This window comes from Neovison vison, chromosome 11 (genome assembly GCF_020171115.1).
Source record: "Neovison vison isolate M4711 chromosome 11, ASM_NN_V1, whole genome shotgun sequence".
Lineage (NCBI taxonomy): Eukaryota > Metazoa > Chordata > Mammalia > Carnivora > Mustelidae > Neogale > Neogale vison.
This window is the reverse complement of record NC_058101.1, coordinates 57,159,617-57,185,927: the sequence shown is the minus strand read 5'-3', so window position 1 is coordinate 57,185,927 and position 26,311 is coordinate 57,159,617. Positions and strand designations below refer to the sequence as shown.

General features: G+C 37.4%; 2 protein-coding genes across 10 annotated transcripts in view; one reads left to right on the top strand and one right to left on the bottom strand.

Moving 5' to 3' along the window:
- Positions 1-9,090, top strand: part of CC2D2A (coiled-coil and C2 domain containing 2A) — a 147,576-nt gene extending 138,486 nt beyond the window's left edge. For all 7 annotated transcript variants that reach the window (XM_044226091.1, XM_044226090.1, XM_044226087.1 and 4 more), the window contains 4 exons: positions 3,070-3,192; positions 5,226-5,284; positions 7,148-7,325; positions 8,770-9,090. In XM_044226091.1, coding sequence (XP_044082026.1) covers positions 3,070-3,192; positions 5,226-5,284; positions 7,148-7,325; positions 8,770-8,958 — 549 coding nt within the window. In that variant the 3' untranslated portion in view covers positions 8,959-9,090. The remainder of the gene's footprint in view (positions 1-3,069; positions 3,193-5,225; positions 5,285-7,147; positions 7,326-8,769) is intronic.
- Positions 9,091-12,464: 3,374 nt separating this feature from the next.
- The window catches only part of FBXL5 (F-box and leucine rich repeat protein 5), a 51,086-nt gene continuing 37,239 nt past the window's right edge, over positions 12,465-26,311 (bottom strand). For all 3 annotated transcript variants that reach the window (XM_044226085.1, XM_044226084.1, XM_044226086.1), the window contains exons 10-11: positions 19,681-19,829; positions 12,465-13,259 (exon numbers count right to left, since the gene is read on the bottom strand). In XM_044226085.1, the coding sequence (XP_044082020.1) occupies positions 13,183-13,259; positions 19,681-19,829 (226 nt within the window). In that variant the 3' untranslated portion in view covers positions 12,465-13,182. The remainder of the gene's footprint in view (positions 13,260-19,680; positions 19,830-26,311) is intronic.

Sequence of the window (26,311 nt, the reverse complement as noted above, 5' to 3'; positions counted from 1 at the left end):
GGATTATTTCAAATAGCCTCCCAACTGGAGACTTCAGTATTTACCCTTACTACCTTGGGTCTAGTCTCAAAAGAGCAGAGAGTATTAGTGTGAAAATGAAAGACTATGTCTTTCTGCTTAAAATATCCCAGTGTCTTCCTAGCTCACTCTAAAATCAAAGTCTTTAAAATAATCCACGAGGCCTTTTACGACCTGACAGCCATCCCACCACCACTCCCCATCCTCCACTGATGTCATCTCCTACCTGCTGTAATTTGCTCATTCCTCTAAAGCTACCATCTTCCTCACTGATCCTCAACACATCAAGCAGATTTTGCATTTGCTGTCTCCTCTGCATAGATGACCTTTCCCCTCACTGGACAGCTTCATAAATTTCCCTCTCATTTCTTGCATTTCTGATCAAATGTCATCTTTCCAGCAAGAATTTCCCTACGCACCCTGAAATTTCACATCTTCCCATGTTTTCTCCACAGCCCTTGTACAGTTAGCTGTTGCCACCGTAAGACAGTAAAAACCCATCCCTAAACTACAGGGCCTCAAATAGTTATTCTTTTTTTTTTTTTTCAATTTATTTATTTTCAGAAAAACATTATTCATTATTTTTTCACCACACCCAGTGCTCCATGCAAGCCGTGCCCTCTATAATACCCACCATCTGGTACCCCAACCTCCCACCCCCCCGCCACTTCAAACCCCTCAGATTGTTTTTCAGAGTCCATAGTCTCTCATGGTTCACCTCCCCTTCCAATTTACCCAAATTCCCTACTCCTCTCTAACGCCCCTTGTCCTCCATGCTATTTGTTATGCTCCACAAATAAGTGAAACCATATGATAATTGACTCTCTCTGCTTGACTTATTTCACTCAGCATAATCTCTTCCAGTCCCGTCCATGTTGCTACAAAAGTTGGGTATTCATTTTTTCTGATGGAGGCATAATACTCCATAGTGTATATGGACCACATCTTCCTTATCCATTCATCCGTTGAAGGGCATCTTGGTTCTTTCCATAGTTTGGCGACTGTGGCCATTGCTGCTATAAACATTGGGGTACAGATGGCTCTTCTTTTCACGACATCTGTATCTTTGGGATAAATACCCAGGAGTGCAATTGCAGGGTCATAGGGAAGCTCTATTTTTAATTTCTTGAGGAATCTCCACACTGTTCTCCAAAGAGGCTGCACCAACTTGCATTCCCACCAACAGTGTAAGAGGGTTCCCCTTTCTCCACATCCCCTCCAACACATGTTGTTTCCTGTTTTGTTAATTTTGACCATTCTAACTGGTGTAAGGTGATATCTCAATGTGGTTTTAATTTGAATCTCCCTGAGGGCTAATGATGATGAGCATTTTTTCATGTGTCTGATAGCCATTTGTATGTCTTGATTGGAGAAGTGTCTGTTCATATCTTCTGCCCATTTTTTGATGTGTTTGCCTGTTTTGTGTGGGTTGAGTTTGAGGAGTTCATTATAGATCCTGGATATCAACCTTTTGTCTGTACTGTCATTTGCAAATATCTTCTCCCATTCCGTGGGTTGCCTCTTTGTTTTTTTGACTGTTTCCTTTGCTGTGCAGAAATAGTTATTCTTATGAATCTCTGGGTCAGCAGGACAGCTCAGCTTTATATGTGTTTATTCTAGAACTTGGCAGAAGCACGAAAAGGCAAGCAAGAACACACAAAGCCTCTTAAGCTTAGACTCAGAAGTTACACACAAACACGTCTGTCCCATTCTACTGACCAAACATCAAGGAGCAGGGAAATCTGTTTCACCGCATTTAGTGGGAGGAACTGCAAAGTAACCTGGCAGAGTGTAAATATATGAAGGGGTGAAGAATTGAGGTCAGTGACACAATCTACTACATCATGTAACATCATCTGAAATCCCATATATTTACTTCTTTGTTCACACTATCTTCTCATGAGCTCCTGCATAAGGGCAGGAACTTTGTTTCATTCGTTACTTTATCCCTAGTGTCTGAAATTGGTTCCAAACATAGTAGATACTTGAAAATTTGTGGAATGGACAAATTTACCACTAATGCATATGTCGTTTAATACGCCTACTGTATGCCAGAAGCTATGTTAAATGCTAACGATACAGTGGTGAATAACAAACATGGCAAATGTCCTCAAGACAACATTGCCAGATCTAGTGAGGAGGCAGGTGGATAGGCAATTAATAACAGTAATAAATTAGCCTACAATTACTGAGCACCTACGATGTACCAGGCATTGTTCTAAGAGGTGAATTAACTAATCTACCTCAGCAACCTTGAGGTGGGTACTATTATCCCAGTTTCAGAGAGGAGGAAAATGAGATACAAAGAAGTTAAATGAACCACCCAAGGGATGCACAGGTGGCTGTCAGTTAAGCGTCTGCCTTCAGCTCAGGTCATGGGACAAAGTCTCACATTGGGCTCCTTGCTCAGCAGGGAGCCTGCTTCTCCCTCTGCCTGCTGCTCCCCCCCGACTTGCGTTACCTTTCTCCCCGCATCTGACAAATAAGTACATAAAATCTTAAAAAAAAAAAAAAAATCCAAGGTCACACCATTAGTAAATGTTGGAGGCAGAATTCAAATACAAGTGGCCTGATTCCAGAACCAATATGCTGCATGCCTCAACAAGAAAGGTGCCATTTAGAGAATGCAGAGTGCTCTGGAAGCAAAGACGTAGACACGTAACTCAATTATGAGGCTAGGAAGAACAGAGAAAAGCCACTGAGAAAGGAAAAGCCTTGTCTATCTTCTCCTTAAAAAGTTTTTTTCTTATTAGAACTATCTTATTTTGTCAACCTATAATCAGTGGTGAGGTGCACCTCAACTTCAGATGTAAAATATGAAAAAGTAGCCAATAACCATTTTATGATGCCTCTGATTGTAAAATGCATGCTGGTTTTACAAATCAAAACAGGCCAAAAAAAAAAAAAAAAAGTGCATCCTGTCTTCTTGCTGTCTGCTTCCTCTATACATACATGCACATACACACATCTATATATATATATATATATATATATATATATATATATATATATCTGCCACCATATATACTAATGTAGTCTTATCTTTTTTAGATTTGGTTTAATATTCAACGATATGACTCTCCACTACGGATAAATTTTGACGTCACCAAGCCCAAGCTATGGAAATCTTTCTTTTCAAGAAGCCTTCCATATCCTGGCCTCTCTAGCGTTCAGGTATATAATCCTTTCATTAACAACGTAGACAAAGGGAGCACCTGGGTAGCTCAGTCAGTTAAGTGTCTTTTGATTTCAGCTTGGGTCATAATCCCAGGGTTGTGAGATAGAGCCCTGAGTAGGGTACCACACTAGGTGTGGAGCCTGCTTAATTAAGATTCTCTCTCTCCCTCTCCTTTGACCCCCCCTTCATCCCCACCCCCTCTCTCTTTCCCTCTCTTAAAAAAAAAAAAAAAAATTAGACAAAGTAAGGAATTTGAAATCATTATACTGGGCAGCCAGGTATTTTTTGAACCTTAATTCTACTCCTAGATATTCAGTCAAAAATAATGTTTTTCAAACTTAGTTGAGCCCAACTCACCATAAGAAATTACCACCATATTGGGGCGCCTGGGTGGCTCAGTTGGTTAGGCGACTGCCTTCGGCTTAGGTCATAGTCCTGGAGTCCTGGGATCAAGTCACACATCGGACTCCCTGCTCGGCAGGGAGTCTGCTTCTCCCACTGACCTCTCTCCTCTCATGTGCTCTCTCTCTCTCTCTCTCTCCCAAATAAATAAATAAAATCATTAAAAAGATAAAAAAATAAATAAAAATAAATTTTAAAACCCCCAGGGTTCTAAAATAAAATTTAAAAAAAAGAAAGAAAAAGAAATTACCACCATATCATGAATCAGTATATAAATATTAAGTTTTGATATAATAAGCCTCATGACATAAAGTCCCTCAAAATATATTCTATTTAATTTCTTAAATGCTGGTCTCAACTCACTAATAACTAAGTTTCATGACTGCTATTAAAACATGAAATCGAATCACAGGACATGATCCAGAGGGTCATAGCCAGTGGTAAGTAATAAATTCATGCTTATTACTTTTAAGTAGTAAGCATGAAAACTGTTTACTAAAACTTGTTAGCTATATATGTGTGTGTGTATACACTGAGTGTATAATACATTATAATACATTTTTTACTGTGATCCAAACCATTAAAAAAAAAAAAGGTTTAAAAGTGCCCTACAGAAATTCTTCCATGTGTTCAAGGTGACATATACAAGATTTTCCATAGAAACATTGTTTATGGGCACCTGGGTGGCTCAGTCAGTTGAGCAGTTGCCTTCGGCTCAGGTCATGGTCCAGGGGTCCTGGGATCAAGTCCCGCATCGGGCACCCTGCTCCACAGAGTGCCTGCTTCTCCCTCTCCCTCTGACTGCCATTCTGCCTACTTGTGCTATCTCTCTGTCAAATAAATAGATAAAATCTTTTTTTTTAAATTGTTTATAATACCCAAAGAACTGTAATTACAGAAGGGACAAATTATGTAGAGTACATAATGGAATATTTTATAGTAGTTACACAAATGAATCAACATTAATAAATCTTAGCACTCTAAAGGTGTGGATGTTATTATCTCTAAATATAGTATTAAAGGAAAAAAGAAAAGGTGCATATTCACAGCATAAAACTATTACACAGACTTGTCAAATCACTACTTTGTACAACTGAAATAACTAATGTAACTGTCAACTAAACTCGAACTACAAAAAAAAAAAAAAAACAAAAAACCTATTACAAAAAGTTTAGAAAACACCCAAACCCAAACAAAACAATGTTTGAGGGAACATAAATCTGAAACTAAATCATAAATACATTTTATTAACTTGCCTATCTCCACCAACTATGATATAAACACTGGGAGGGCAGGAATTTTTATTCATGGGTATATTCATATCCCCTGTAAAAGTGCCTGGCACACAGTAGGTACATGTTGAAAGTGCTAAAAACTAAACTCAGGTCATAGCTACTTCTGTGATGAAAGAGGAAAGAGAAGAAATTAAGAACTACACAGCAGTATAATTTATTTGTGGTATTGTACTTATGGTCATGGGTACAGTGGTATCCGTAATACTCTCCTCTGTATCTGAAGGAATGTCTCAGATTTCATAATTTTTTAAAAGATTTAGAAAAGAATGGATAGCTATTCAAATTAAGTGTAAGTGATTTCTAGAATTTCTGAACTGTTTTCTCTTTTATAGCCAGAAGAACTAATTTACCAGCGCACAGACAAAGCGGCCGCAGCTGAGCTACAAGACAGGTCATATGATATCCATAAATCCACATGCAATCTGACACTGGGAGCGTAATACCAAACTAAGTAATTCTCAGCCTGGATCAATAATTTGAGCAATTAAATTTAATTCACGTTCACAGACAGATACCAAATACAGTGATCTCTAAATCCCATAGCTCAAAGGGAGGTCTTCGTATCAGCATGGCATGGAACAAACACAAGTGACCTCCAGCAATGACGATAGTTCTCCCAAAACTTCGCCTCGGATGAGAGCTCAGCATATTATGGGTCTTGTTCAGACTTATCATAATCCCCACCTTGATTAAACATGCCTCTTTTGTACAGTTAGTGGCTTACTGAGCCTCAGCTAGTTTATAAACCTAACACATGGAGAAAGCTGGTAAGAGTCCCTGTAATTCTTAACACCCCGTAAAATGAAACTTTACTCTTCTAGTTTTGCAAACATGGAAACCAAGGTTCAAAGGGCTCAACGTACTCGCTCAGTGTCAGAGGAGGCTTCTGAGCCCAGTCAGATCTTTCTGATTTCAAAGTCTGTGTGCCCTTGCTACTGTATCAAGCTATGTTAAAGAGCAACATGTCAAATACTCAAGAATAAATGTGACCCTTTCTAAGGTATTATTACTAAAAGACTCCAATTTATTCTCAATTCAAGTTTTAAATAAAGCCTTACTGGAGATCCCTACCTAGACAACTAATTCTCCCAAAAGTTTTTATTTCTTCTGATAGGTTCAGGATACTATTAGACCCACATTACTTATTTATCCAATACTGATGAAGCGCATGGCAATTCAACTATACTCTTGCTCACATCATCTTAAAAACCAGAACAAAAATATGTGTAACGTGCCAAATGAGAAGAGGATCCTATAGCTATTAAGCAGTGGGGAGCTAGCTGGGTCCCCTAAACCTGTGCATTTGGTTAGGGATACCCAAGAGACCTTGGAATTGGCAGGGTTTCAACTCAAACCCAAGTTTCCCCTGCCATTTTTTTTTCCCCTGCCATATTAAAGTCATCATCTTGCCTCATACTGTCCCCATGTAAGTAAAATTGGGACAGTATCCCCCTCATAGTCAGTTAGGATTAAATAAAAATGAATAGAAATCATTTTACTTAGTACCTGCTAAATGAAAGCTCAGTAAATGTTAGCTATTTTCCTTTATTCTGTTTGCAACTTAATTTTCGATATCCTGCTTTGTAGTTAATATGATAGGTATTGGATCTATAGGATGTAAATCTTAGTAATGATGGATATCTTAAGAACAGTCCTAAGGAAATTCAGAAAAATAATCCTCATAAACAGAAGTCACAGCACACGGTAAAGAATCAATACACAGCATTAAGACCTACAAATATTTAAGGCTTTCAGGGTGCCTGCGTGGCTCAGTCGTTAAGCATCCGCCTTTGGCTCACATCATGATCCCAGGGTCCTGGAATCGAGCCCCACATCAGGCTCCCTACTAGCAGGAAGCCTACTTCTCTCTCTCCCACTCCCCCTGCTCTTGTTCCCTCTCTCATTGTCTCTGTCAAATAAATAAAAATCTTTAGAAAAAAATATATTTAAGGCTTTCAACATGAACTATGCCTATTGAATGACAACTCTGCCTGAATCCCCACTGCATACAAACTGTATCTTTGTTTACAAAGCCGCAGCTGGGGGGCCTCGGGGTTCAGTGGATTGAGGCCTCTGCCTTTGGCTCGGGTCGTGATCCCGTGGTCTTGGGGGTCAAGCCCCGTGTTGGGCTGCTTATTGGGGAGCCTGCTTCCTCCTAACTCTCTCTGCCTGCTTGTGATCTCTGTCTGTGAAATAAAGTCTTAAAAAAAAAACCCACAGCTGCAAAAAAATAGAGCTTCTTTTTTATAAACAGGATTGAAAAAATACTAAAAGAAAAAATCATGGACTGGAGGCCACGCCATCTGACTAGATGGAACAGGTACTGTACCTCTGCCCTACGGCACTTCTTGCCGGTGTTAGAAAGAAGTCGAGGAGAAGATGTAGAAGATGACCACAGAGCAGAGCTGCTCAAACAGCTGGGAGACTACCGGGTAAGTACCAGTGGCTCTAAACTGAGCCTGTGGATTTCATTTCAAATTGGAAATTGCATGGTAATGGATTTTTAGAGAAAGTAACAACTTCTCTCTCCACAGTACATAGATGAAGCCGCAGAGAGTAAAAGACATAATTCAAAGTTCATCTCAGTAATTAAGCTATTAAACAGCAAAATGCCTCTATAAACTGAAAATGCTCTTAAGACTACAGAATGAAAAGTATCTTTAATAAAATGCATTGCAAGAGTATTAAATACAATTAAAACATCTGGCTAAATCATATTAGACTCAACTGTGCATCAAGGTAAAACCAACACCACTCTTGATCAGTTTTAAGGAGATGATTTTATACTAATTGCTTTTCAATGCTAAGAAAAATTCTTATTAGGTATGTCCTCAACCACTGTCTGTCAGCAGTGCTGTGTGGATAATAAAACCTAGAAAGCAGTCTCAAATTAAGACAGTAAATCTTGTTGGCTAAACAGCATGAAGTCAAGTTGGACATTTAATTCTATTTACTAAAACAAGGTTTTCAGGGGTGCCTGGGTGGCTCAGTCAGTTGAGTCTGACTCTTGGTTACAGCTCAGGTCTTGATTGCCCCGTCCTGGGATCGACCTCCCCACCCCCACCCCAAGTTGGGTTCTGTGCCTAGTAGGGAGTCTATTTGAAGATTCTCTCCCTCTGCCCATCTTCCACTTGGTCTCTAAAATAAATGAATAAATTTTAAAACAACAACAACTAGGTTTTCAGCTAGGATGTCTTCAAGCAATAATTCAAACAGGTTTGAGTAATAAAAAGAATTTATTGGTTTATTTAAGTAAAAATCAGAGGTGAGTAGCTGTCAGAGCTGTCACTCTTCTGTAAGTCTTCCAACTTGTCCTCCTCTGTGTGATGGCACCGTCCTCACGCTCACTTTTTTCATGGAACCAAATGGCTGGAAGAGCTTCAGGCAGGACTCACATCTGCATACATACTGTCCAAAGCAGGAGAGCGCATCTGTGTACCATCATTCCTAGCAAGTTTCCTGAGATTCACTTTGATCACATGCCCATCCCTATAGATCAGTCACTGTGGCCATGGGGACAGAATACGTTGATTTGGATTAATCCAGATCCCTAGAATTAGTGGGTTACTATGCAAACTAGGGACTATCAGGGAGAGGGAAGGGAATAGTGGAGGGAGGCTGGGTGCTAACAGCTGTCTTAAACACCAAGTCAATATGCTAGCAACTGAACAAAAAAGACATGTGGCCCCTCTCCATTTTCTGTATTGCTAATACATAGCTGAATAGAAAAGCAGAACTAAATAAATGATTTTGAGATGCAGAAGAAAGACAAGAATATTAAGAACTGCTTATGTTTAAACACGGAGAAAAAAATACAATGAAATTTTCGAGCTTCACAAATGACTACAAATCTTGGTTGTTTTTTTTTTCCTTCAGTTCTCTGGATTTCCCCTGCACATGCCCTATTCTGAACTGAAGCCTTTAATTGAAGCAGTGTACAGCACCGGAGTACATAATATTGATGTTCCCAATGTTGAATTTGCTTTAGCTGTATATATCCACCCATACCCCAAAAATGTTTTGTCTGTTTGGATTTATGTTGCCTCCCTTATACGCAACAGGTAATTTTTTCATTGTGTATTTTTTGTATCATATAAAAACTGTAATTAAGGTATGAGAATATTTTTGTGATATTGACATCAGAACAAATTATTTGTAAGTAACCAAATAAAATTATCATTTTCAAAGTAAGTATTATTTAGTAGTCAGCCTTGCCTCTTGTTTTAACTAAAGCTACCCAGAGTTCCCCCTCACACTAAGAGCTCCCTAACTCTATGCCTTTGTATTTACCTTCTACTTGGAATGCCCTCCTTCTTTGCCTACCCAGAATACCCATCATACTTTCAAGACCCAGCAAAACAACACAATTTCTCTGAGGGAAGGAACAACTTTGCAATATAAAAATTTTAACACCAAATACCTCTTAAGACCTTATCCTATAGGGGCGCCTGGGTGGCTCAGTGGGTTGGGGCCTCTGCCTTCAGCTCAGGTCGTGGTCCCAGGATCCCGAAATCAGGCCCCACATCAGGCTCCCCAGCAGGGAGCCTGTTCCCCCTCTCTCTCTGCCTGCCTCTCTGCCAACTTGTGATCTGTCAAATAAATAAAATCTTAAAAAAAAAAAAAAAAAGACCTTATCCTATAGAAATACTAAGCAAACGTGCAAGTGTACACGATGTACCCATATATACACACACATACTCCTATTGAAACAATATGGTATTGGCACAGAGGAGTATGTTTAAACATTCACCAAAAGGGAAAGTCATTTAAAAAATTAAGACATTGCTATGGACTAAAGGTTTGTCTTCCCCACAAAATGCCTATCTTGAAACCCAACTATGCAATGGTATTTGGAGACTGGTCTTTTGGGAGGCAATTAGCTTATGAGTGGAGGCCCTGTGTTGGGATAAATGCCACTCTACGAAGAGACAGGAGAGAATTTGCTTCCTTTCTTTAGGCCATGTCTGGATACAATAAGCAGATGGCCCTCTGCAAATGAGAAAAAGAGCTCTCACCAGAAACCAGATCTGCCAACACCTTATCCCTTGACTTCCCAGGCTCCAAATATAGGAGAAATAAATGTTTGTTGTTTAAGTCACCCAGTGTATGGTATTCTGTAACGGCAGCCTAAACAGACTAAGACAAACACATATACTATAATAAGCACAAACACATATACTATACTAATCCATTAAAAGGCAATAAATATATGTGCTGACAATGAAGATGTACATAAAACAGAAGTACATAAAGCATTCTTAATAGAAGCACTACTGACACTTGAGGCCCTTTTTTTTTTTTTTTTGGTGGAGGGCTAACCTGTTCATTAGAGGATGTTTAGCAGCATCCCTGACCTCTCCCCACTAAATGTCAGTGGCATCCTTTCCCTCTGCCAAATTTTGATAACCAAAATGTTTCCAGACATTGTCTAATGTCCTCTATGGGATATACTGACTCTGGCTGAGAACTAGCGATATAGCTAGAATCTGATCTCACTTTTAAAAAACAAAACATAAAGCCAGAGGGACCAAATTAAGGAAAATATTCACCTTTTACTTTATTCCCTTATGCTTTCCTCTATCCAATTATATTATAGTTGTGTGTTTGCATGCCTCTGATACCTCAACTATGAATTAATTCTTTGTCAAGGGAGAGTTCAAGGACTGACCTATAACAGTCATTACCAAGATTACAAGGTATCCATGGATGAGTTACTTAACCTCTGTGCTACTTATTTTCCCCACAAGTAGGATCAGAATGATCACATTACTTCCTCTCACTGTTTCAACAAGTCAGTATATGTAAGTATAGGTACTTAGAACACTGCACAGCGCTGAGTACTTGATGTCTGTCAGGCACCCCATGGCAGTTTGCATAATTTACATTCTAGCCTAAGAATGAATAGTTCCAAAAACTCATTAAATCAATCATAAAACTCAAGGTAAATTTAAACCAAGTATTTATAGTGTTTCATCAAATACTAACTATACTCTGACATTAATGTATAAAAATTAAATGGGTGTCGATGTTGTCTCCCCCATGCAACTATAGAGGAAGAGTAGAAAAGCCGTAAGTCTCGAGGACAATGTGCTGACACACCAAAGTGAGTGTAGTCCGATGTCTCCGGGTCCTACTGAATGGTTCACGAATATCAAGCACCACCGGAAAAAGCAAAAGGGAGGCACCTCAATCACCTGGTATTCCTCTGGATACCCTGCTCAAATTAGTTAATGTAAAAGGGTAACATTTAAGTCAACTCCTGAAATCTCACTGAATCATTATCAAGATTTCTCCCCCAAAATATTATACTGTTTTGTGACTACATGGAGGAAAAACTTGAGTCCTCACTTGATAACTCAGGGCCAGGAGTCCAGGTGAGTAATTTTACTTACGATTCATGTAAATCCAGGTAAGACAAAGTATGGAGCTGGATGGACTTACTCAGAAGAATTCTTGTAGTTTGTTTTCTTGCAATAGTCCCTGATGTAAGCTTTTCAAATCAACTTTATTAAACACTTAAGGAAATAAAAACACAGTAACTACAAGAGAATCAACCTGACAAAACTTCAGACCCCGTTAAGTGCTCACTAAGCTTAGATTTCCTTTCACATTATCCAAGCGAATCAAGAATTCACTTCTTATTTTGTGCTTAGGCCAGACTTTTTTTTTAAGAAGGCTGGATCTCACAGTGCCACAAAAGCCACAACTACTTACACCTCAGAGGCACAAGCTCAAAATGTAAGAAGGTCGCTCACACAGCTGCCTTGTCCTTCAAGAAAACATTGTGCAAGTGTCAACTATGACAGGAGCCAACACTTCAGAGAGAGCCATTAGAAAGGCACCCCATCCCAGACTTAGTCTCCCTTGGAGTGTTTAATTCAAGTATTAGTGAGACTTAAAACATGGATGGATTCTCCCTGTTCATGTTCTCATCAAATGAGTCTTCCTTCATCTTTACACAGCTCTGTCTCAAAGTTTTCTCTTAGCCTGAACTGAAATCTGCTCACCTGTAGTTTGTACCTTTCCTACTCCTTCCCCTCTTACCCCTCCTTTACAGCCATACCACCCTGAACATGCCAATCTCATCTGATCTTGGAAGCTAAGCAGGGTTGGGCCCATTTAGTACTTGGATGGGAGACTCCTCCTATACCTCCATAAAATAAACAAAAGAATACCTGGAACACAAGTAACAAGACTATAAGTTTAATTCCTCTTCCACAGCCTTGCACGAATTTCCTAAAGTAGACGGCATGCTGCTGACTCTTCTCTTCGGGACATAAAATTATATAGAGCATTATATAAAACTGATTCAATATACGATACCTGAATGACAGGTCCCCCCTCCCACTGTCTCTTCACACAGCAACGAAGATAGGCAATACACATTCAAACTCTGACTACTGCAAAATTAATTTCAAAAAAGACAATTCAGCTCAACAAAATTAGGTATCTGTCTAAAATTGCCCGGATCATTATTTCAAGGGAGCTCAAAGAAAAATATTTAGTCCTATTTTACACTAACATAAATGTGAATTGAGATTTCTAATGAAATCAAAACACCAAAAAAATTATTTGGTAAAGTCCTCAAAGTAGATTTTATTGATACATATCTTCAAATGATTGTGGAATTTTTAAAAATCCCTCCCAAATTTGACAATTTAGGGACAGTGGTAGGAACCAGGAGTATTTGAAGAAAGCAAATACAAATACATTGGTACTTTGCTAGCTCACTGAGCTAACACCAAGAAGCCAATTTATTCTATTATCCTAAAGACTCTTGTATGTGGGTATGTTTGAATTGGCCCTCTGAGAATTGCTCAAACAAAGGAAACATGGAAAAAAGACTGGTTTTCAAAAATGTGCAATCTTTGAAAATAAAACTTCAAAAATGTATGTTTGAAAAGATCTGCAAAGCTTGGTACAGTGTTTATATATAAGGAGAATCAATAACCCCACTGACTTTAAAACTCAAATTAATCTAAAAAATACTTTAAATGGCATGGCATTAGTGACATTCTTTTCAAAGCATTCCATTTAAAAGAAAACCGATAAAACTGTTCTCACCCTTACGGAAAGATCTAACCCCTTTCTAAAACAAAAATATGATTTGCAAGAGAAACAACACTGTACAACGGACTGGTAAATTAAGATTTCTGAGACTGAAGAAATGGGGCCAAAACAAGTCACACTCAAAAAGGGATGGTTAACACAAGAAATGTGCTGTAAGTAAAGTGCATGAAAGGAAGCCTGCTCAGCTAAATGAAGTAGACAAAGGTCAGGAGTCAAGGGTCATTCGCCAGAGCGGCAGCAGGCTCGAAAACCACACTGCAAATTCTGGCATCCGCTGGCGGTATCAGCATGAGGACCTGTATAAAAACAGAGAAGTGTGAAAGGAGGAAATTTCTTAGACATCACATGAAAGAGCTAAGACATCTGACTTTTTTTTAAACTAGCAATACATGTATAACTTAGAAGTAAATGTCCCAATTAATAAATAAAAATTAGGCACAAATAAACCAACAGCAGCTCTACTTTAACTGGTCCAAAAGCTAAATGAAAGAAGAAGGGAAAGAAATAATTTTTCAGCAACAATCTTACAAAATAAAAACAAAGATAAAAAGATAACCCACAGAAGCAAGACTGCCCAGCTAACTTAACAACAGTCAGAACATCCTTGAAATATAATTAAGACAAAAACAGCCCTTTTCCCTAGATCAGCTAAAGAATTCAGTATACAGCAATTACAAAAACATTAGTCAAAACTTAAACTATGTAGACATAAACTGAATATGTCTTCCATATCTTTAACAGCTGCAGCCAAAATGGCTAGGGTTAAATGAAATTATCTTCCAGAATTAAGTATATAATGAATGAATAACTAAATAAACATACCTAAGACATAATAAAAATAATGATTCAATTACAAAAGAAGAATGCAACACTGTGGAATAACTGACATTTTATCCCATTCACGTTATGCTGCCCAGACACTACATAAAAGAGCCATTAGGGAACACAGATGAGAATTAGGAAATATCAAAGCAGCAGTATCATGGCACATAAACAAACGTTAAGTTCTCTGAGTGAATCACAGTTTTCATAAAGGCAGGCAATGTGCAAAAGGATGCTTTAACTATACGGAAGCCTTTCAGTGTATCTGCACCATGAACAAAGAGCAGTTAATTCGTTCTTTACTCATCAATTAGAACCAAAATCCTTGCATTTGTGAAATATAAAGATCCCATACAAGAAGTACATGAAATGTCATTTTATAGACTATGTCAAATTGATAACTGAAAAAACATAGTACTCTGGATTAATATCTAGTTTAACCCAGAAAACTATTTTTAAATAAGCTTGGTTTTGTTTTTTTTTAAGTAGCAGTCTGCTGCAAAAGAAGGCATCTGTGCTAATACCAACATAAGGAAATGGCTACTTGCAATGAAACACACAAAACACTTATTTCCCAGAATATTCCCTTGTATTCCTGACATGTCACACACGAAACATTACAGGCATACTTCTTAGGATATACAACCAAGGAAGTGTAACGTTCATGTATTTCAATAAAGAAATGATTACATATATATATATATATATATATATATATATATATATGTAAAAAAAGAAACTAATGAACTTTACAAGCGTATGTGAGAATTCAATAGGTTAGGACTTCACTTATTTTCAAAAATGTATGTTTAATTTTAAAATAGATGTGATGCCTGGGATATGGGGACAGGTATGGGAGTGAGCAATGGAAGAAGATCAGTCACACTTTTATAACTGCCAAAGCAAATAATACATGAGGCTTTATTATTTCATGTTTATATATTTTAAATTTTCCATTAAAAAGTCTAAAACATTTCAAATATAAAACTGAATTACCATAAACCCATTTTTATTTAACCAAAATTAAAATCTGTCCTATTTTAAAAAGGCAAAGTTGAATGTGTCAAATATTTAAACAATTCACAAAGTACTATCTGTTATCAATTTTCCTTAAAATAAGACTCCAGGTTAGTCATCTTAACCAAAATCAAAGTAAAATGTCCTAGTACATATCATATAGAAATGTCCTGATAAGGAATCCTATAGTCTGAAACTCTCCCACTGTCAACCTTTGACCAGGTTTTCCTTCTGAACGTATCTTCAGCTTTTTCCTTACACACTACTCAACCCTCCATGCCACCTCTTTTGAGCTTGTCTTTCTGCACCCCTTAAATGCTGGTTCCTGCTCTGCCTGACAATCACCTAGAGCTTCTCTTCAAGACCTATCCCCCGCCTCACTACCTAACTGCTCTGCCTGACACTCAGTCCCTGTGATGAAATGCCTGAACTGGTGGATTTTTCAAAAATCTACTTCTTAGTATGTAATTCTACTCCAAATTTTTTAAAAAGGGAGAAGTAAGAAAAAGACATGGAGGCATTAGACAAGTTTCCAACTAAAACTCCCTTAAAATACCTTAAAATTCTATATTCCTGTTTTTTAAAAGAACAGGAAGGTAAGGAAGAAACTTCACACTGAATTCAACAATAACCTGGGAAAAATCCCAAGTGATGGCCGAAAGCAATGGAAGTGAAGTATGCTACTAGTTTTAACACAGGAAATATAAGGGAGCCTCAAAGGAGCCAATAAGATCAAAGAAACGATCTAGAGATCCGTATCTTTCCAAATACATACAGCTAGTCACCATCCCCCCCAGAAGACAGGCTCAGTCAGTAACCTCAGGTCCAGCCTGGCCACTCTAGTCACTCTTTGATCTCAAAGTCTAAAGGATGGTAATAGGGATCACAGAGGAAGAAAAGCGTAGGAATAAAATTATGTGTCCCATATTAGGTTGAAAGTAACCCAATCCTGCTTATCTGTCAGCATCTCCTTATTAACATCACAAAATAAATTCCTCTCACTGATATAAAATGTACCCCCTCCTTCAAATACGCACTAGAATATCTGAGGTTTAAGTAGAGAATGAAGAGAGGAAATTAATACATCAGTGTTTTCAAATCAGAAAGTAGGATCTATCTGGAGAAACCTATGAGGACTTAGACAGTAACTATGATACTATCTCAAAATTACAATCCCACCTTAAGGTCAATTACAGACCAGGTATCTGATCCTCATAGTCATGAAAGTAAGGTCATCCATGAGGAGATTTTATTCTAGTAAAGGCCTGGGGCAAAGCAAAAGGGAAGACAACCACTGTTTTTAATTTATGTTATTCTCATAATGTAGAAAACAGGAGAGAACGGCAATTTCCAAAGCATGAAAATTGTAAGCAATGTTAACAGTGACTCTTAAGCATCGTAGAAGGACTGTTCAGAAAAGGGAATAAATGGACAACAAAAAGTGAGGCAGCATTATACAGAAACACGACTAAGATACCTCATATGTTATTTTGCAAAGTATCTCAAGCAGACAGCTGTGCTTCCACAGACACTGACAACTCAAAAAGCCATTCTCTTTAAATATTTGACTCATCATCAGCAAATGTCTATCTCAATATAGAACAAAGAATTCAAATGGCTGTAATACATGAGGGCTGAGGGCTAAGTTACATTAAAAAATAATAAAGAAAATAGGAAAATAAAATTGGCATAAACATTAAATAAAAATTTTAAAGGCATGTTAAAGATAAAAAAGCATTTTTTAAATATTAGATTAAAAGAGCCATAATGTTAACTATAGTTACTTCCCCAAATTTGTATTATTGATTGGTTTTTCCTGGATTTTAAGTATATTATTTATGCTGTATATCTGCACTTACCTTCACTTACCTTTTTAATTCCTCTTTAACTTAAATTAGAAACATAAGAGAGCAAATCATCTGAGACTTTGTCACCTCCAGAACTATGAGCTAATCTATCTTAATTCATAAATTATATAGACAATGAAATGCAAAATCAGTATAAAAAGTTTATTTGCTATCATTGCTCAAGTGTTCCTCAGAGCTCCGAAACTATGCAATTCTACTTAACACTTCTTAAATGACAAAGAAATTTTTAAATGTTATGGCAAAGAAGCCTTCTTTTATGTTTAAATCTTAAACTTTCTCAATCAAATCACAAATTTAAATGTCACGAGGAATCATTCAGAAGAATAAAACTGGCATTTTTTAATCAGTGTTTAGTACAGTATCTTGATCACAGCAGATAATATTTGAATATCTGATACTAACTTATCTTCTCCAAAATCTCTTAGGAAACAGGTCATTCTGCTTTATTTATCTATCATTATTTAGTTATGCATATTGTTTACCAGTATTTACTTCTTTTAGTTAATAATCTAGTAGCTAACTATATGAAGCTTTTTTTTAACAAATACATTTTTAGTTAAATGTTACCCAAATATTTGATATAGTTTGTCACCTAACTATGCTCCCTATTATTCTAAGACCATGTATAAAACATACTATTTTCAGAAAAAATAAAAATAAAAAGGGGGCCCCATAAGCAGTCATTAAATATTTATTATACAAATTGAGCTGTAGTAAAAGTTACTGGATCAATCATATCATATTGCAAACCTGGATACAATGCAATTTTATTCTAACACTTTCTAGGTTGTCCACATATCCTTTTAAGGAAAAAAAATGCCATCAGAGCATTGCTTTAAGAGCGACTGGCTGTGGAACTTTAGAACATAAGTTAATATGAAAAATCATCCTATAAAGTTAAGGATTTCCATTTCCCCAAAATCATGTTTTAAGAAGCTGTGAAAGGAGACTTAATATTGGATTATACAAGTGCTGTCAATTTCCTTTCAAACCTCTCCAAGTCAGATATCTTCATTAAAATTCATTTATTGAAAATTACCACTCATTTATCAAGAAAAAATCACATTCAACAAAAGGAATGCAGCAGCTCCTTTGGAACACTTTAGTATTTATATATTCAAAACCAGTTAAGATGAAATAAATTCTAACATCCTAACAAGATGCAAAAGATTTCAGGTATTCAACTCTATCCTATCACCTAAATTTCAAGAAGTTTTCAAAATTACACAAGCAAAACAAGTAGACAAATCATAAAAATGAACTGAAATCCAATCTCCCCCACCCTGTAACATCTATATACCCAAAAACAAATCTAACAAATTCAGTTGTGATATTCCCACAAGCAAAACCTATGCTGAAATCAACTGTATACAATTTAAATGCAACATACAAATAAGATGTTTTTCTTATAAAAATAACTGCCTACTAGTTACTTTTCATGGTATGTCCTTAAGCCTTAGGAAGTACAACACTGCACCTACAATGACATAACTGTACACTAAAAAAAAAAAAAAAAAATTCCCATCTCAAATTCACTGCATCTACAAAAGCAGCAAATGGTTCACGGAAACAATCAAACTGGTTTTGTATGCTTAGCAGGTTGCAACTAAAATGACATTCATTTTCACCATTCCTGGGTTATATGCTGAAGGCAAGAGAGCAAAGAAATGTTCCTCCTTAGTGTTGCGACTTCAAGAACAAGGGAGGTCATCTCCCATATCACCCATGTTATGCCAGAAATAAAAGAGCCGCGATCTCCTTTCTCTTTATATGTATTTAAGGAAAACCTAATCGCCCAAAAATAGCAATTTGCTAATTTCTCTGCCTACAGGTATGTCATTAAAGAGACCATTCCTCCAGTCTTCCTGGTTCCTTTCAACTGTTCTCCCTGAGAGAAACTCAGGTGATTTTCTTGTCATCTTAAGATAACTTGGGCTTTCAAAGAAAACAGCATATGGTGTAAAAAGACAGCTGCGTAGTAGAATCTGAACCATGTAAATGTTTTTCCAGTTATAAATACAGGGAATTGATTTGCTTACTAATAACTGAGAAGCTTTTTATGCCTCTAGAAACTTCTAGTTTCTACCAGTGACTTATCAAAAGCCCCAAAGGGCCCTGAATGTACCTTGAAAAAAACATATGCAACAAGCCCACTGCAGGGTAAGGATAGGTTTAAGAAACAAAACAATCAACAAATATTTATACAATGATTGTTTTAAGTAGGTTCAGCAATCAATCTCCAAAACAGTATAGGAATTTTAGTCATGTCTAGGGCATCTCAGCCTTTTCCCCAATACCACTCCCCCCTAAATCTTCCCTGAGACTAATCTGAAACCAGACCCAGGATCCCCAAGAAGTTCACATTACCAAAGCCCTCCCTTCTCAACTGTACTTTTTTTTAAAGTCATGTTACAAGAAATCTGAGTCATCATCCCTAAGAAATTGGTATATCTAGAACATCAATACCTCTAAATTGTTCATGAATGCTGTATCACTCTAGAAGAATTTCCCAAAATTTTGTAGTAACTTTAATATTTCTAGGGGAGCCAAAGTGCCTCAGTTGGTTAAGCATCTGCCTTTGGCTCAGGTCATGGTCTCAGAGTCCTGGGATCAAGACATGCACTGGGCTCCCTGCTCAACAGGGAGTCTGCCTCTCCCTCTCCCTCTTCTCCTTCTCTCTCTCTAACAAATAAATAAAGTCTTTAAAAAAAAAAAAAAAGAGAGAGAGAATTTTAGTATTCTTACAACTTGCCATTTTACACAGCTCAAAAATCTGGCAGAATATATACTTGAAATACCTATCTGAAAAAAAAACTTACCTTTATAGAAGCTAATTAATGAAAATATACATGATTTTTAAATTTTATCAAATGTAAAGAATTCTCTGAAAGTAAAAAAGTTTGGTAATTAGAAATCTAGAAAATTAAACAAAAACCCTAAGAACCATGAGAACTGTCAAAAAATGTTAAATCCATTCCTTCAAAATTATCTCATTACTGAAAGGCATTACCGTTAATGTTGTCACAGTAGTAAAAGTATTCATCATTTAGAGAAGGACATGCTGAAACCAAATCCTGCAGGCCTGCACCAGTTACAGTAAGACAACCAGAGAGATTAAGGTGCTCCAAATAAGGCAGCCCTCCTCCCAGAGTCAAAACCCTGTAAGAGAAGAAATTCAACAATTAGAATATATTATTCTATGAAAATTTACATATTCCTATGGCCCACTGTACCACTATTAACAAATCTTTCAATTTGGTAATGAGGAAATTCAAGAATTTCTATAAAACATGGTAACTAATGGTACTAATGGTAAATACATTTAACTGAGAAAAATTTCCTACATTTTTCCTAAGGACATTCCATAAACAAGTGTATGAAATTTCTCTTTATAAGAATATTACAGCAACTCAATTCTTAGAAGAAGTACTGAATCCTGGAATTGTCATCTTCCTTCTCCTACAGGTTGTCTGGTCATGATCCCGGCGTCCTGGGATCGAGTCCCACATCGGGCTCCTTGCTCGGCGGGGAGCCTGCTTCTCCCTCTGCCTCTGCCTGCCATTCTGTCTGCCTGTGCTCGCTCTCTCCCCTCTCTCTCTCTGATAAATAAATAAATAATAAAATCTTAAAAAAAAAAAAAAAGAAAATTACTGACCAATTTTGGCAGTTCCTCAGAGTTAGCATTAGCATTTGCCTTTGACCAAACACTTCCTCTCCTAAGTGTACACCCAAGAGAACTGAAAAAATATGTTCACATAACTTGCAAACAAATATTCATAGCAGCGTCATTCATAATAACCAAAAAGTGGAAACAACCCAAATTCCAACTAATTAAAATGAATAGATAAACATACATTATAAAGCCATAAGTACTCATATTGTTACCACATGAATGAGCTTTGAAAACATTATGCTAAGTGAAAAAAGCCAGACACAAAGGCCACATACTCTATGATTCTATTTATATGAATATCTAAAATAGGCAGACTAGGCATAGAGACAGAAAGCATATTAGTAGGTGCCAGGGGCCCAGGGCAAAGAGGAATAGGAGTAATTGTTAAAAAGTAGAGGGTTTCCTTATGGTATGATGAAAACGTTTCTGAACCAGTGGTGATGCCTGCCAACCTTATAAATCTACTGAAATCACTATTTGTATACCTCAAAAGGATGAACTTAATGGTAACTGAATTACATGTCAGTAAAAATGAAAACCTAATGGCATGTCCTAGAAGAATAAAAACATTAATACAAATAGATAAAATGAGAAGTTAGCTAAAATTACAATGGCAGAGCTGAAAAATATCAAGAACAAAATTGAGAACATCATTTTTCTGTACAATATGTAAAGCAATATTACAACAGCAAAACTGTGAAAACTGGAACAGTCTATCTTAAAAGGGATGTCAAGAGACTAACAATACAATAAATTTAGTTAAAAAAATTAACATAATTGTGCAGGTACAGGAAAATTAGGAAGTTAAGTAAAAGTATATAAATTATTGAGATTTTTCAAAACTTTGAAAATACTTATATATTCCATAAAGGACTGCTGACTAGCAAAGACTAGAAAGGGACATTTTAAAGTTTTGTAACTGCATATTTAAAAGAAGAAAATTATCTATTAAAAAAAACTTATCAGGGCAGGTGGATTATTCAATCAGTTGAGCATCTAAGTTTTGAATTTGGCTCAGGTTATGATCTCAGCATCATGGAATCATACCCTGCATCAGGCTCCAAGCTCAGCAGGGAGTCTACTTGGGATTTTCTCTCTCCCTCTCTCTGTACCCCTCCCCCTGCTCATGCTCACTTGCTCTCATCTCTCTCAAATAAAAAATTCTTTTAAAAAAAATTATTAAAACCCCAAGCCCCAAGGGAGATTTAAATGCATACATCCCCTTATATTTTGACTGAAAAAAAAAAAAAAACTGATTTAAACTAATTGTTTTGTAATCATAAATTATCTTGAGCCATCCCTTCAGATTTCAAATTAACAACAGTGGCAGTTCAGGAACTCAGTGGCTTGACTGGACCACAGCAGTTAGAGACACTGGTCTTTAAAGGAAGACAGTACAAAGTTTAAAGTTCATTATTTTTCTCCTATAAAGCTGAATAGCTCATAATAAGAAATAATAAACAGCTTTTAAAAAGTGGTCTCAAGGCACCTGGGTGGCTCAGTTGGTTGAGTGGACTCTTGATTTCAGCTCAGGTCATGATCTCAGCATCATGAAAGCAAGCCTGGCACCAGGTTCCATGTTCAGAGCCGTGTCAGCTTGAGATTCTCTTCTCTCTTTCCTGCTCCTCTCCCTGCTCACATGCACACTCTCTCTCACTCTAAATAAATAAAATCTTTTTTTTTTTTTTAAGATATATCTATTCACTTGAGAGAAAATGTGTGTGTGAGCAGAATGGGGATGGGGAAGGCACAAAGGCAGAGAAAATCTCAAGCAGACTCCCAGCTGAGAGCAGAGCCTGACCTCATGACCCTGAGATCGTGACCCGAGCCAAAATCAAGAGTTGAACACTCAACTGGCTAAGCTACCCTGGAGCCCCCAAATAAATAAAACCTTAAAAGAAAAAAAAAAAGTGGATCTGGGAGAAAAAAAGTGGTCTGAAAAGATCTCAGAAACTATTTCTGAGATGAGAGGCTGCTCCATTTCCTAAAACCTAAAATTTTCAGCACACTAAGGATAGACTGTATGGAATATAAAACTTCTTTTCACAGTATACTTGAAGAAAAAACTTCGGCAGTCAGTGCCCTCACTGAGCTTAATGGGAAATCAAACAAATCAAAAATAAATATGCAATTATAATACCATATGACTGTCTCCTGGAACATACAGAAGAGCATTGATGGGGGGAGGAGGGGAGTCCAAAAAGTTTCCTATAAGAAGGGACATTAATTTTTTTTTTAAGATTTCTTATTCATTTGACAAAGAGGAAGAGCACAAACAGGGGGAGCAGCAAGCAGAGGGACAGGAAGAAGGCTCCCAATGGGAGCAGAAGTCCAACTCTGGGCTCTATCCCAAGACCCTGGGATCATGACCTCAGCTAAAGACAGACAATTAAACAACTGAGCCACCCAAGCACCCCAAGAAACAAACAGAAGTTAGCCAATAAATGTATGTTACTGACAGAGCAAATTCAAATGCCTAAAGATGAGAAATACGGTGCCTTGAAGAAAGAGAAAATAGTTGAATAAGGCTACAAAAAGGATGGCTCTGTGTGTGTGTCTGTTTGTGTGTGAGAGAAAGACATCTGTCTCGCCTTTTTTTGGTGGGGCTGAGGATACAACCAAGTAAAAATTTAGAGATTAAAGAAGATAAAAAGATACAAACTACAGAAGTAAGCAAGGGCCAAGAATTTGGACCTAACCAAAGTGTAACAAAACTCACTGAAAGGTTTAGAAAGAAGAGTAATAACAAGTTAAAAAAATGCATTCGAGGAAGATCACTCAAGTCTACCTTTTATCACCAATGCCCAAATATGTCAGACACAAGCCTAAACAGTAAAATCCAAGATGAGTAAAATACAGGTTCTGCCCTCAACTTAAGGAAAGAAACACTAAACAAAGTATTGACAATACATGCAGTAAGAAAAAAAAAGTTACAGAAATATCTGTAAGATATATAGAAATATTACAGAGCAGGGAATAATTCAAAAGTAGTAATCTTGGGGCACCTGGGTGGCTCAGTGGGTTAAGCCTCTGCCTTCAGCTCAAGTCATGATCTCAGGGTCCTGGTTTCGAGCCCCATATCGGGCTCTCTGCTCAGGGGGAAGCCTGCTTCCCCCTCTCTGTCCGCCTCTCTGCCTACTTGTGATCTCTATGTCAAATAAATAAATAAAATCTTTAAAGAAAAAAAAAAAAGTAGTAACCTTTAAAGAAACAGAACAAAATCCAGAACTCAACCATGTATAATTCACACTATCTGGTATCACATGACATACTAGACATTCAAAGAATGAGGGGGAAAAAAATCAATCAACAGAAGCAGACCAATAAATGATAATGATGGGATTAGTAAACAAAGACTTTACAAAAATGCATACAAACTCTGGAGAAAACACTAAATACATGAGGTACTAGCCAACAGGAGAAATAGAACAAGATACTAAAAAGCACTTAATAAATCCAAAAGAAGTCAGGAAAAGACAAAAGAAGAAGAAAAGGGGAAACAAGAGAAAAACAGCAAGATGATAGGCATAAAAATAACCATAACAATAATTATGTTAAATGTAAACAGCCTAGGGGCGCCTGGGTGGCTCAGTGGGTTAAAGCCTCTGCCTTCGGCTCAGCAGGGTCCTGGGATAGAGCCCCGCTGGGCTCTCTGCTCAGCGGGGAGTCTGCTTCCCTTCTTCTCTCTGCCTGCCTCTGCCTACTTGTGATCTCTGTCAAATAAATAAATAAAATCTTTAAAAAAAATGTAAACAGCCTAAATAAATTAATTAAATGACAGGGAGTATCTGACTGAATTTTAAAAAGCAAGACCTAACAATAATATAAGCTATCTGCAAAAAATTGAAGAGTAGTTGCCTTGGGGTCAAGGAGAGAAAGAGTAGTGTACAACAAAACAATAATAGCAACGTGAGGGGGCCAAAGAAGGTTGAGAATTTAAATAAGAGGCTACTTTTAATCAGTAACAGCCAAGATATCATTTCTACAAAAACCTGAAAACACTGCACTGAGACTATACATGACACTATCTGTTCCTTAAGGCTTCAATTTACTTTAAAATATTGATTTTTCAGGGCACCTGGGTGGCTCTGTCACTTAAGTGCCTGCCTTCAGCTCAGATCACGATCTCAGAGATCGGGATCCAGGCCCACACTGGATTCACTGCTCCACAGGAGGTCTGCTTCACCCTCTTCTTCCACCCCTCTCCCTACCCACTGTGCTCATATTCTTTCCCCCACCCTGTCCCTCCCTCAAATAAATAAAAATCTTTTAAAAAAATATTGATTTTCAATCTACATTCTCATAGTCAATGCTCTTGTAACAAGCCCCATATAACCAATCTGCCAAAACTCAAGCTACCCCATCCCTAAATAGAACACAAGGCCTAATGCAGAAGGACTGAAAGCTCCCAATCAGCCCCTCTGTTCCCATATACTAAGTTGTATGCACATGTGAGTTTTATTTGTTCTCAAACCCACTGACACCAGTAGTAGTTACTACTGTAATTGATCTTGAAATAATTTTTATTACTATTACTTTTTAAGGAGGCTCCACACCCAGTGTGGAGCCAGTGCAGGGCCTCAACTCACAACCTGAGATCAAGACCTGAGCTGAGATCAAGAGTCAGATGCCTAACAAAATGAGCCACCCAGCACCCCAAAATGAAATAATTTTTAAACCAACATAATGAATACAAAAGAATTATGCCTCGGAGGGAAGTGGGGATGGAAATTTATAGTCAAATAAAGCCCTATAATTCTGCTTTTACTTTTTTTGCATTTTTTATTTAAATTGAATTGATTACCATATAATGTATTAGTTTCAGATATAAAGTTCAGGGATTCTTCAGTCATATATAATACTTAACTGCTCACTATATCATGTGCCTTCCTTAATGTCCTTCACCCAATTACCTCATCCCCTCACCCCCATCCCCTCTATAATTCTGCTTTTAGATGAAATATGTCCCCCTTCTAGCATTTTCCAAAGCTTATCAGGAAGTTTCCAAATCCTTTTTCACTAAAAGCAAATAGAAGATACCTCTTAATTATAGTCATCAAAATTCTGACGCCCTTGCTGGGGAGTGGGAGTGGGAAGGGATAGGGTGGCTGGGTTATGGACATTGGAGAGGGTATGTGCTATGGTGAGTGCTGTGAAATGTGTAAGCCTGATGATTCACAGACCCATACCACTGGGGCAAATAATACATTATATGTAAATTTTAAAAATAAATAAAAAATTCTGACTCTCTTTGAAATTGATTTTTAATTATACAGAATTTTTAATAAACTCTGACTTATTTAAAAATACCCCAATAAAACTAAGAAAACATAGGAAAACTGCCACTTGCTCAGATATCACTGCAGCTCTGAAATATTACAAAAAGGTATAGGTGTTATTTCATTCTTTGAATAATAAAACTGGTCATGCTGAAAATACAACTGAGGGCACATAGGTCGTTCAGTCAGTTGAGTGACTCTTGATTTCAGCTCAGGTCTTAATCTCAGGTTAGTAAATTTGGGCCCTACCATACACTTAAGGATGGGTGTGGAGCCTACTTAAAACTTAAAAAAAAGAGGCAGGAGCCCTTTCTGCCCATAGCTCCTGTCCCCAAATAAAATCACTTTTTGTACCCCCTCTCAAAAAAACCCACCACTAGCGCCTGGGTGGCTCAGTGGGTTAAAGCCTCTGCCTTCAACTTGAGTCATAATCCCAGGATCCTGGGATCCAGCCCCACATGGGCTCTCTGCTCCGTGGGGAGCCTGCTTCACCCCCTCTCTCTCTGCCTGCTTGTGATCTCGGTCTGTCAAATAAATAAATAAATAATCTTTTTTTAAAGTGTTTAAAAAAATGTCTTTAAAAAAAAAAAAAAAAAAAAGGGCGCCTGGGTGGCTCAGTGGGTTAAGCCGCTGCCTTTGGCTCAGGTCATGATCTCAGGGTCCTGGGATCAAGTCCCGCATCGGGCTCT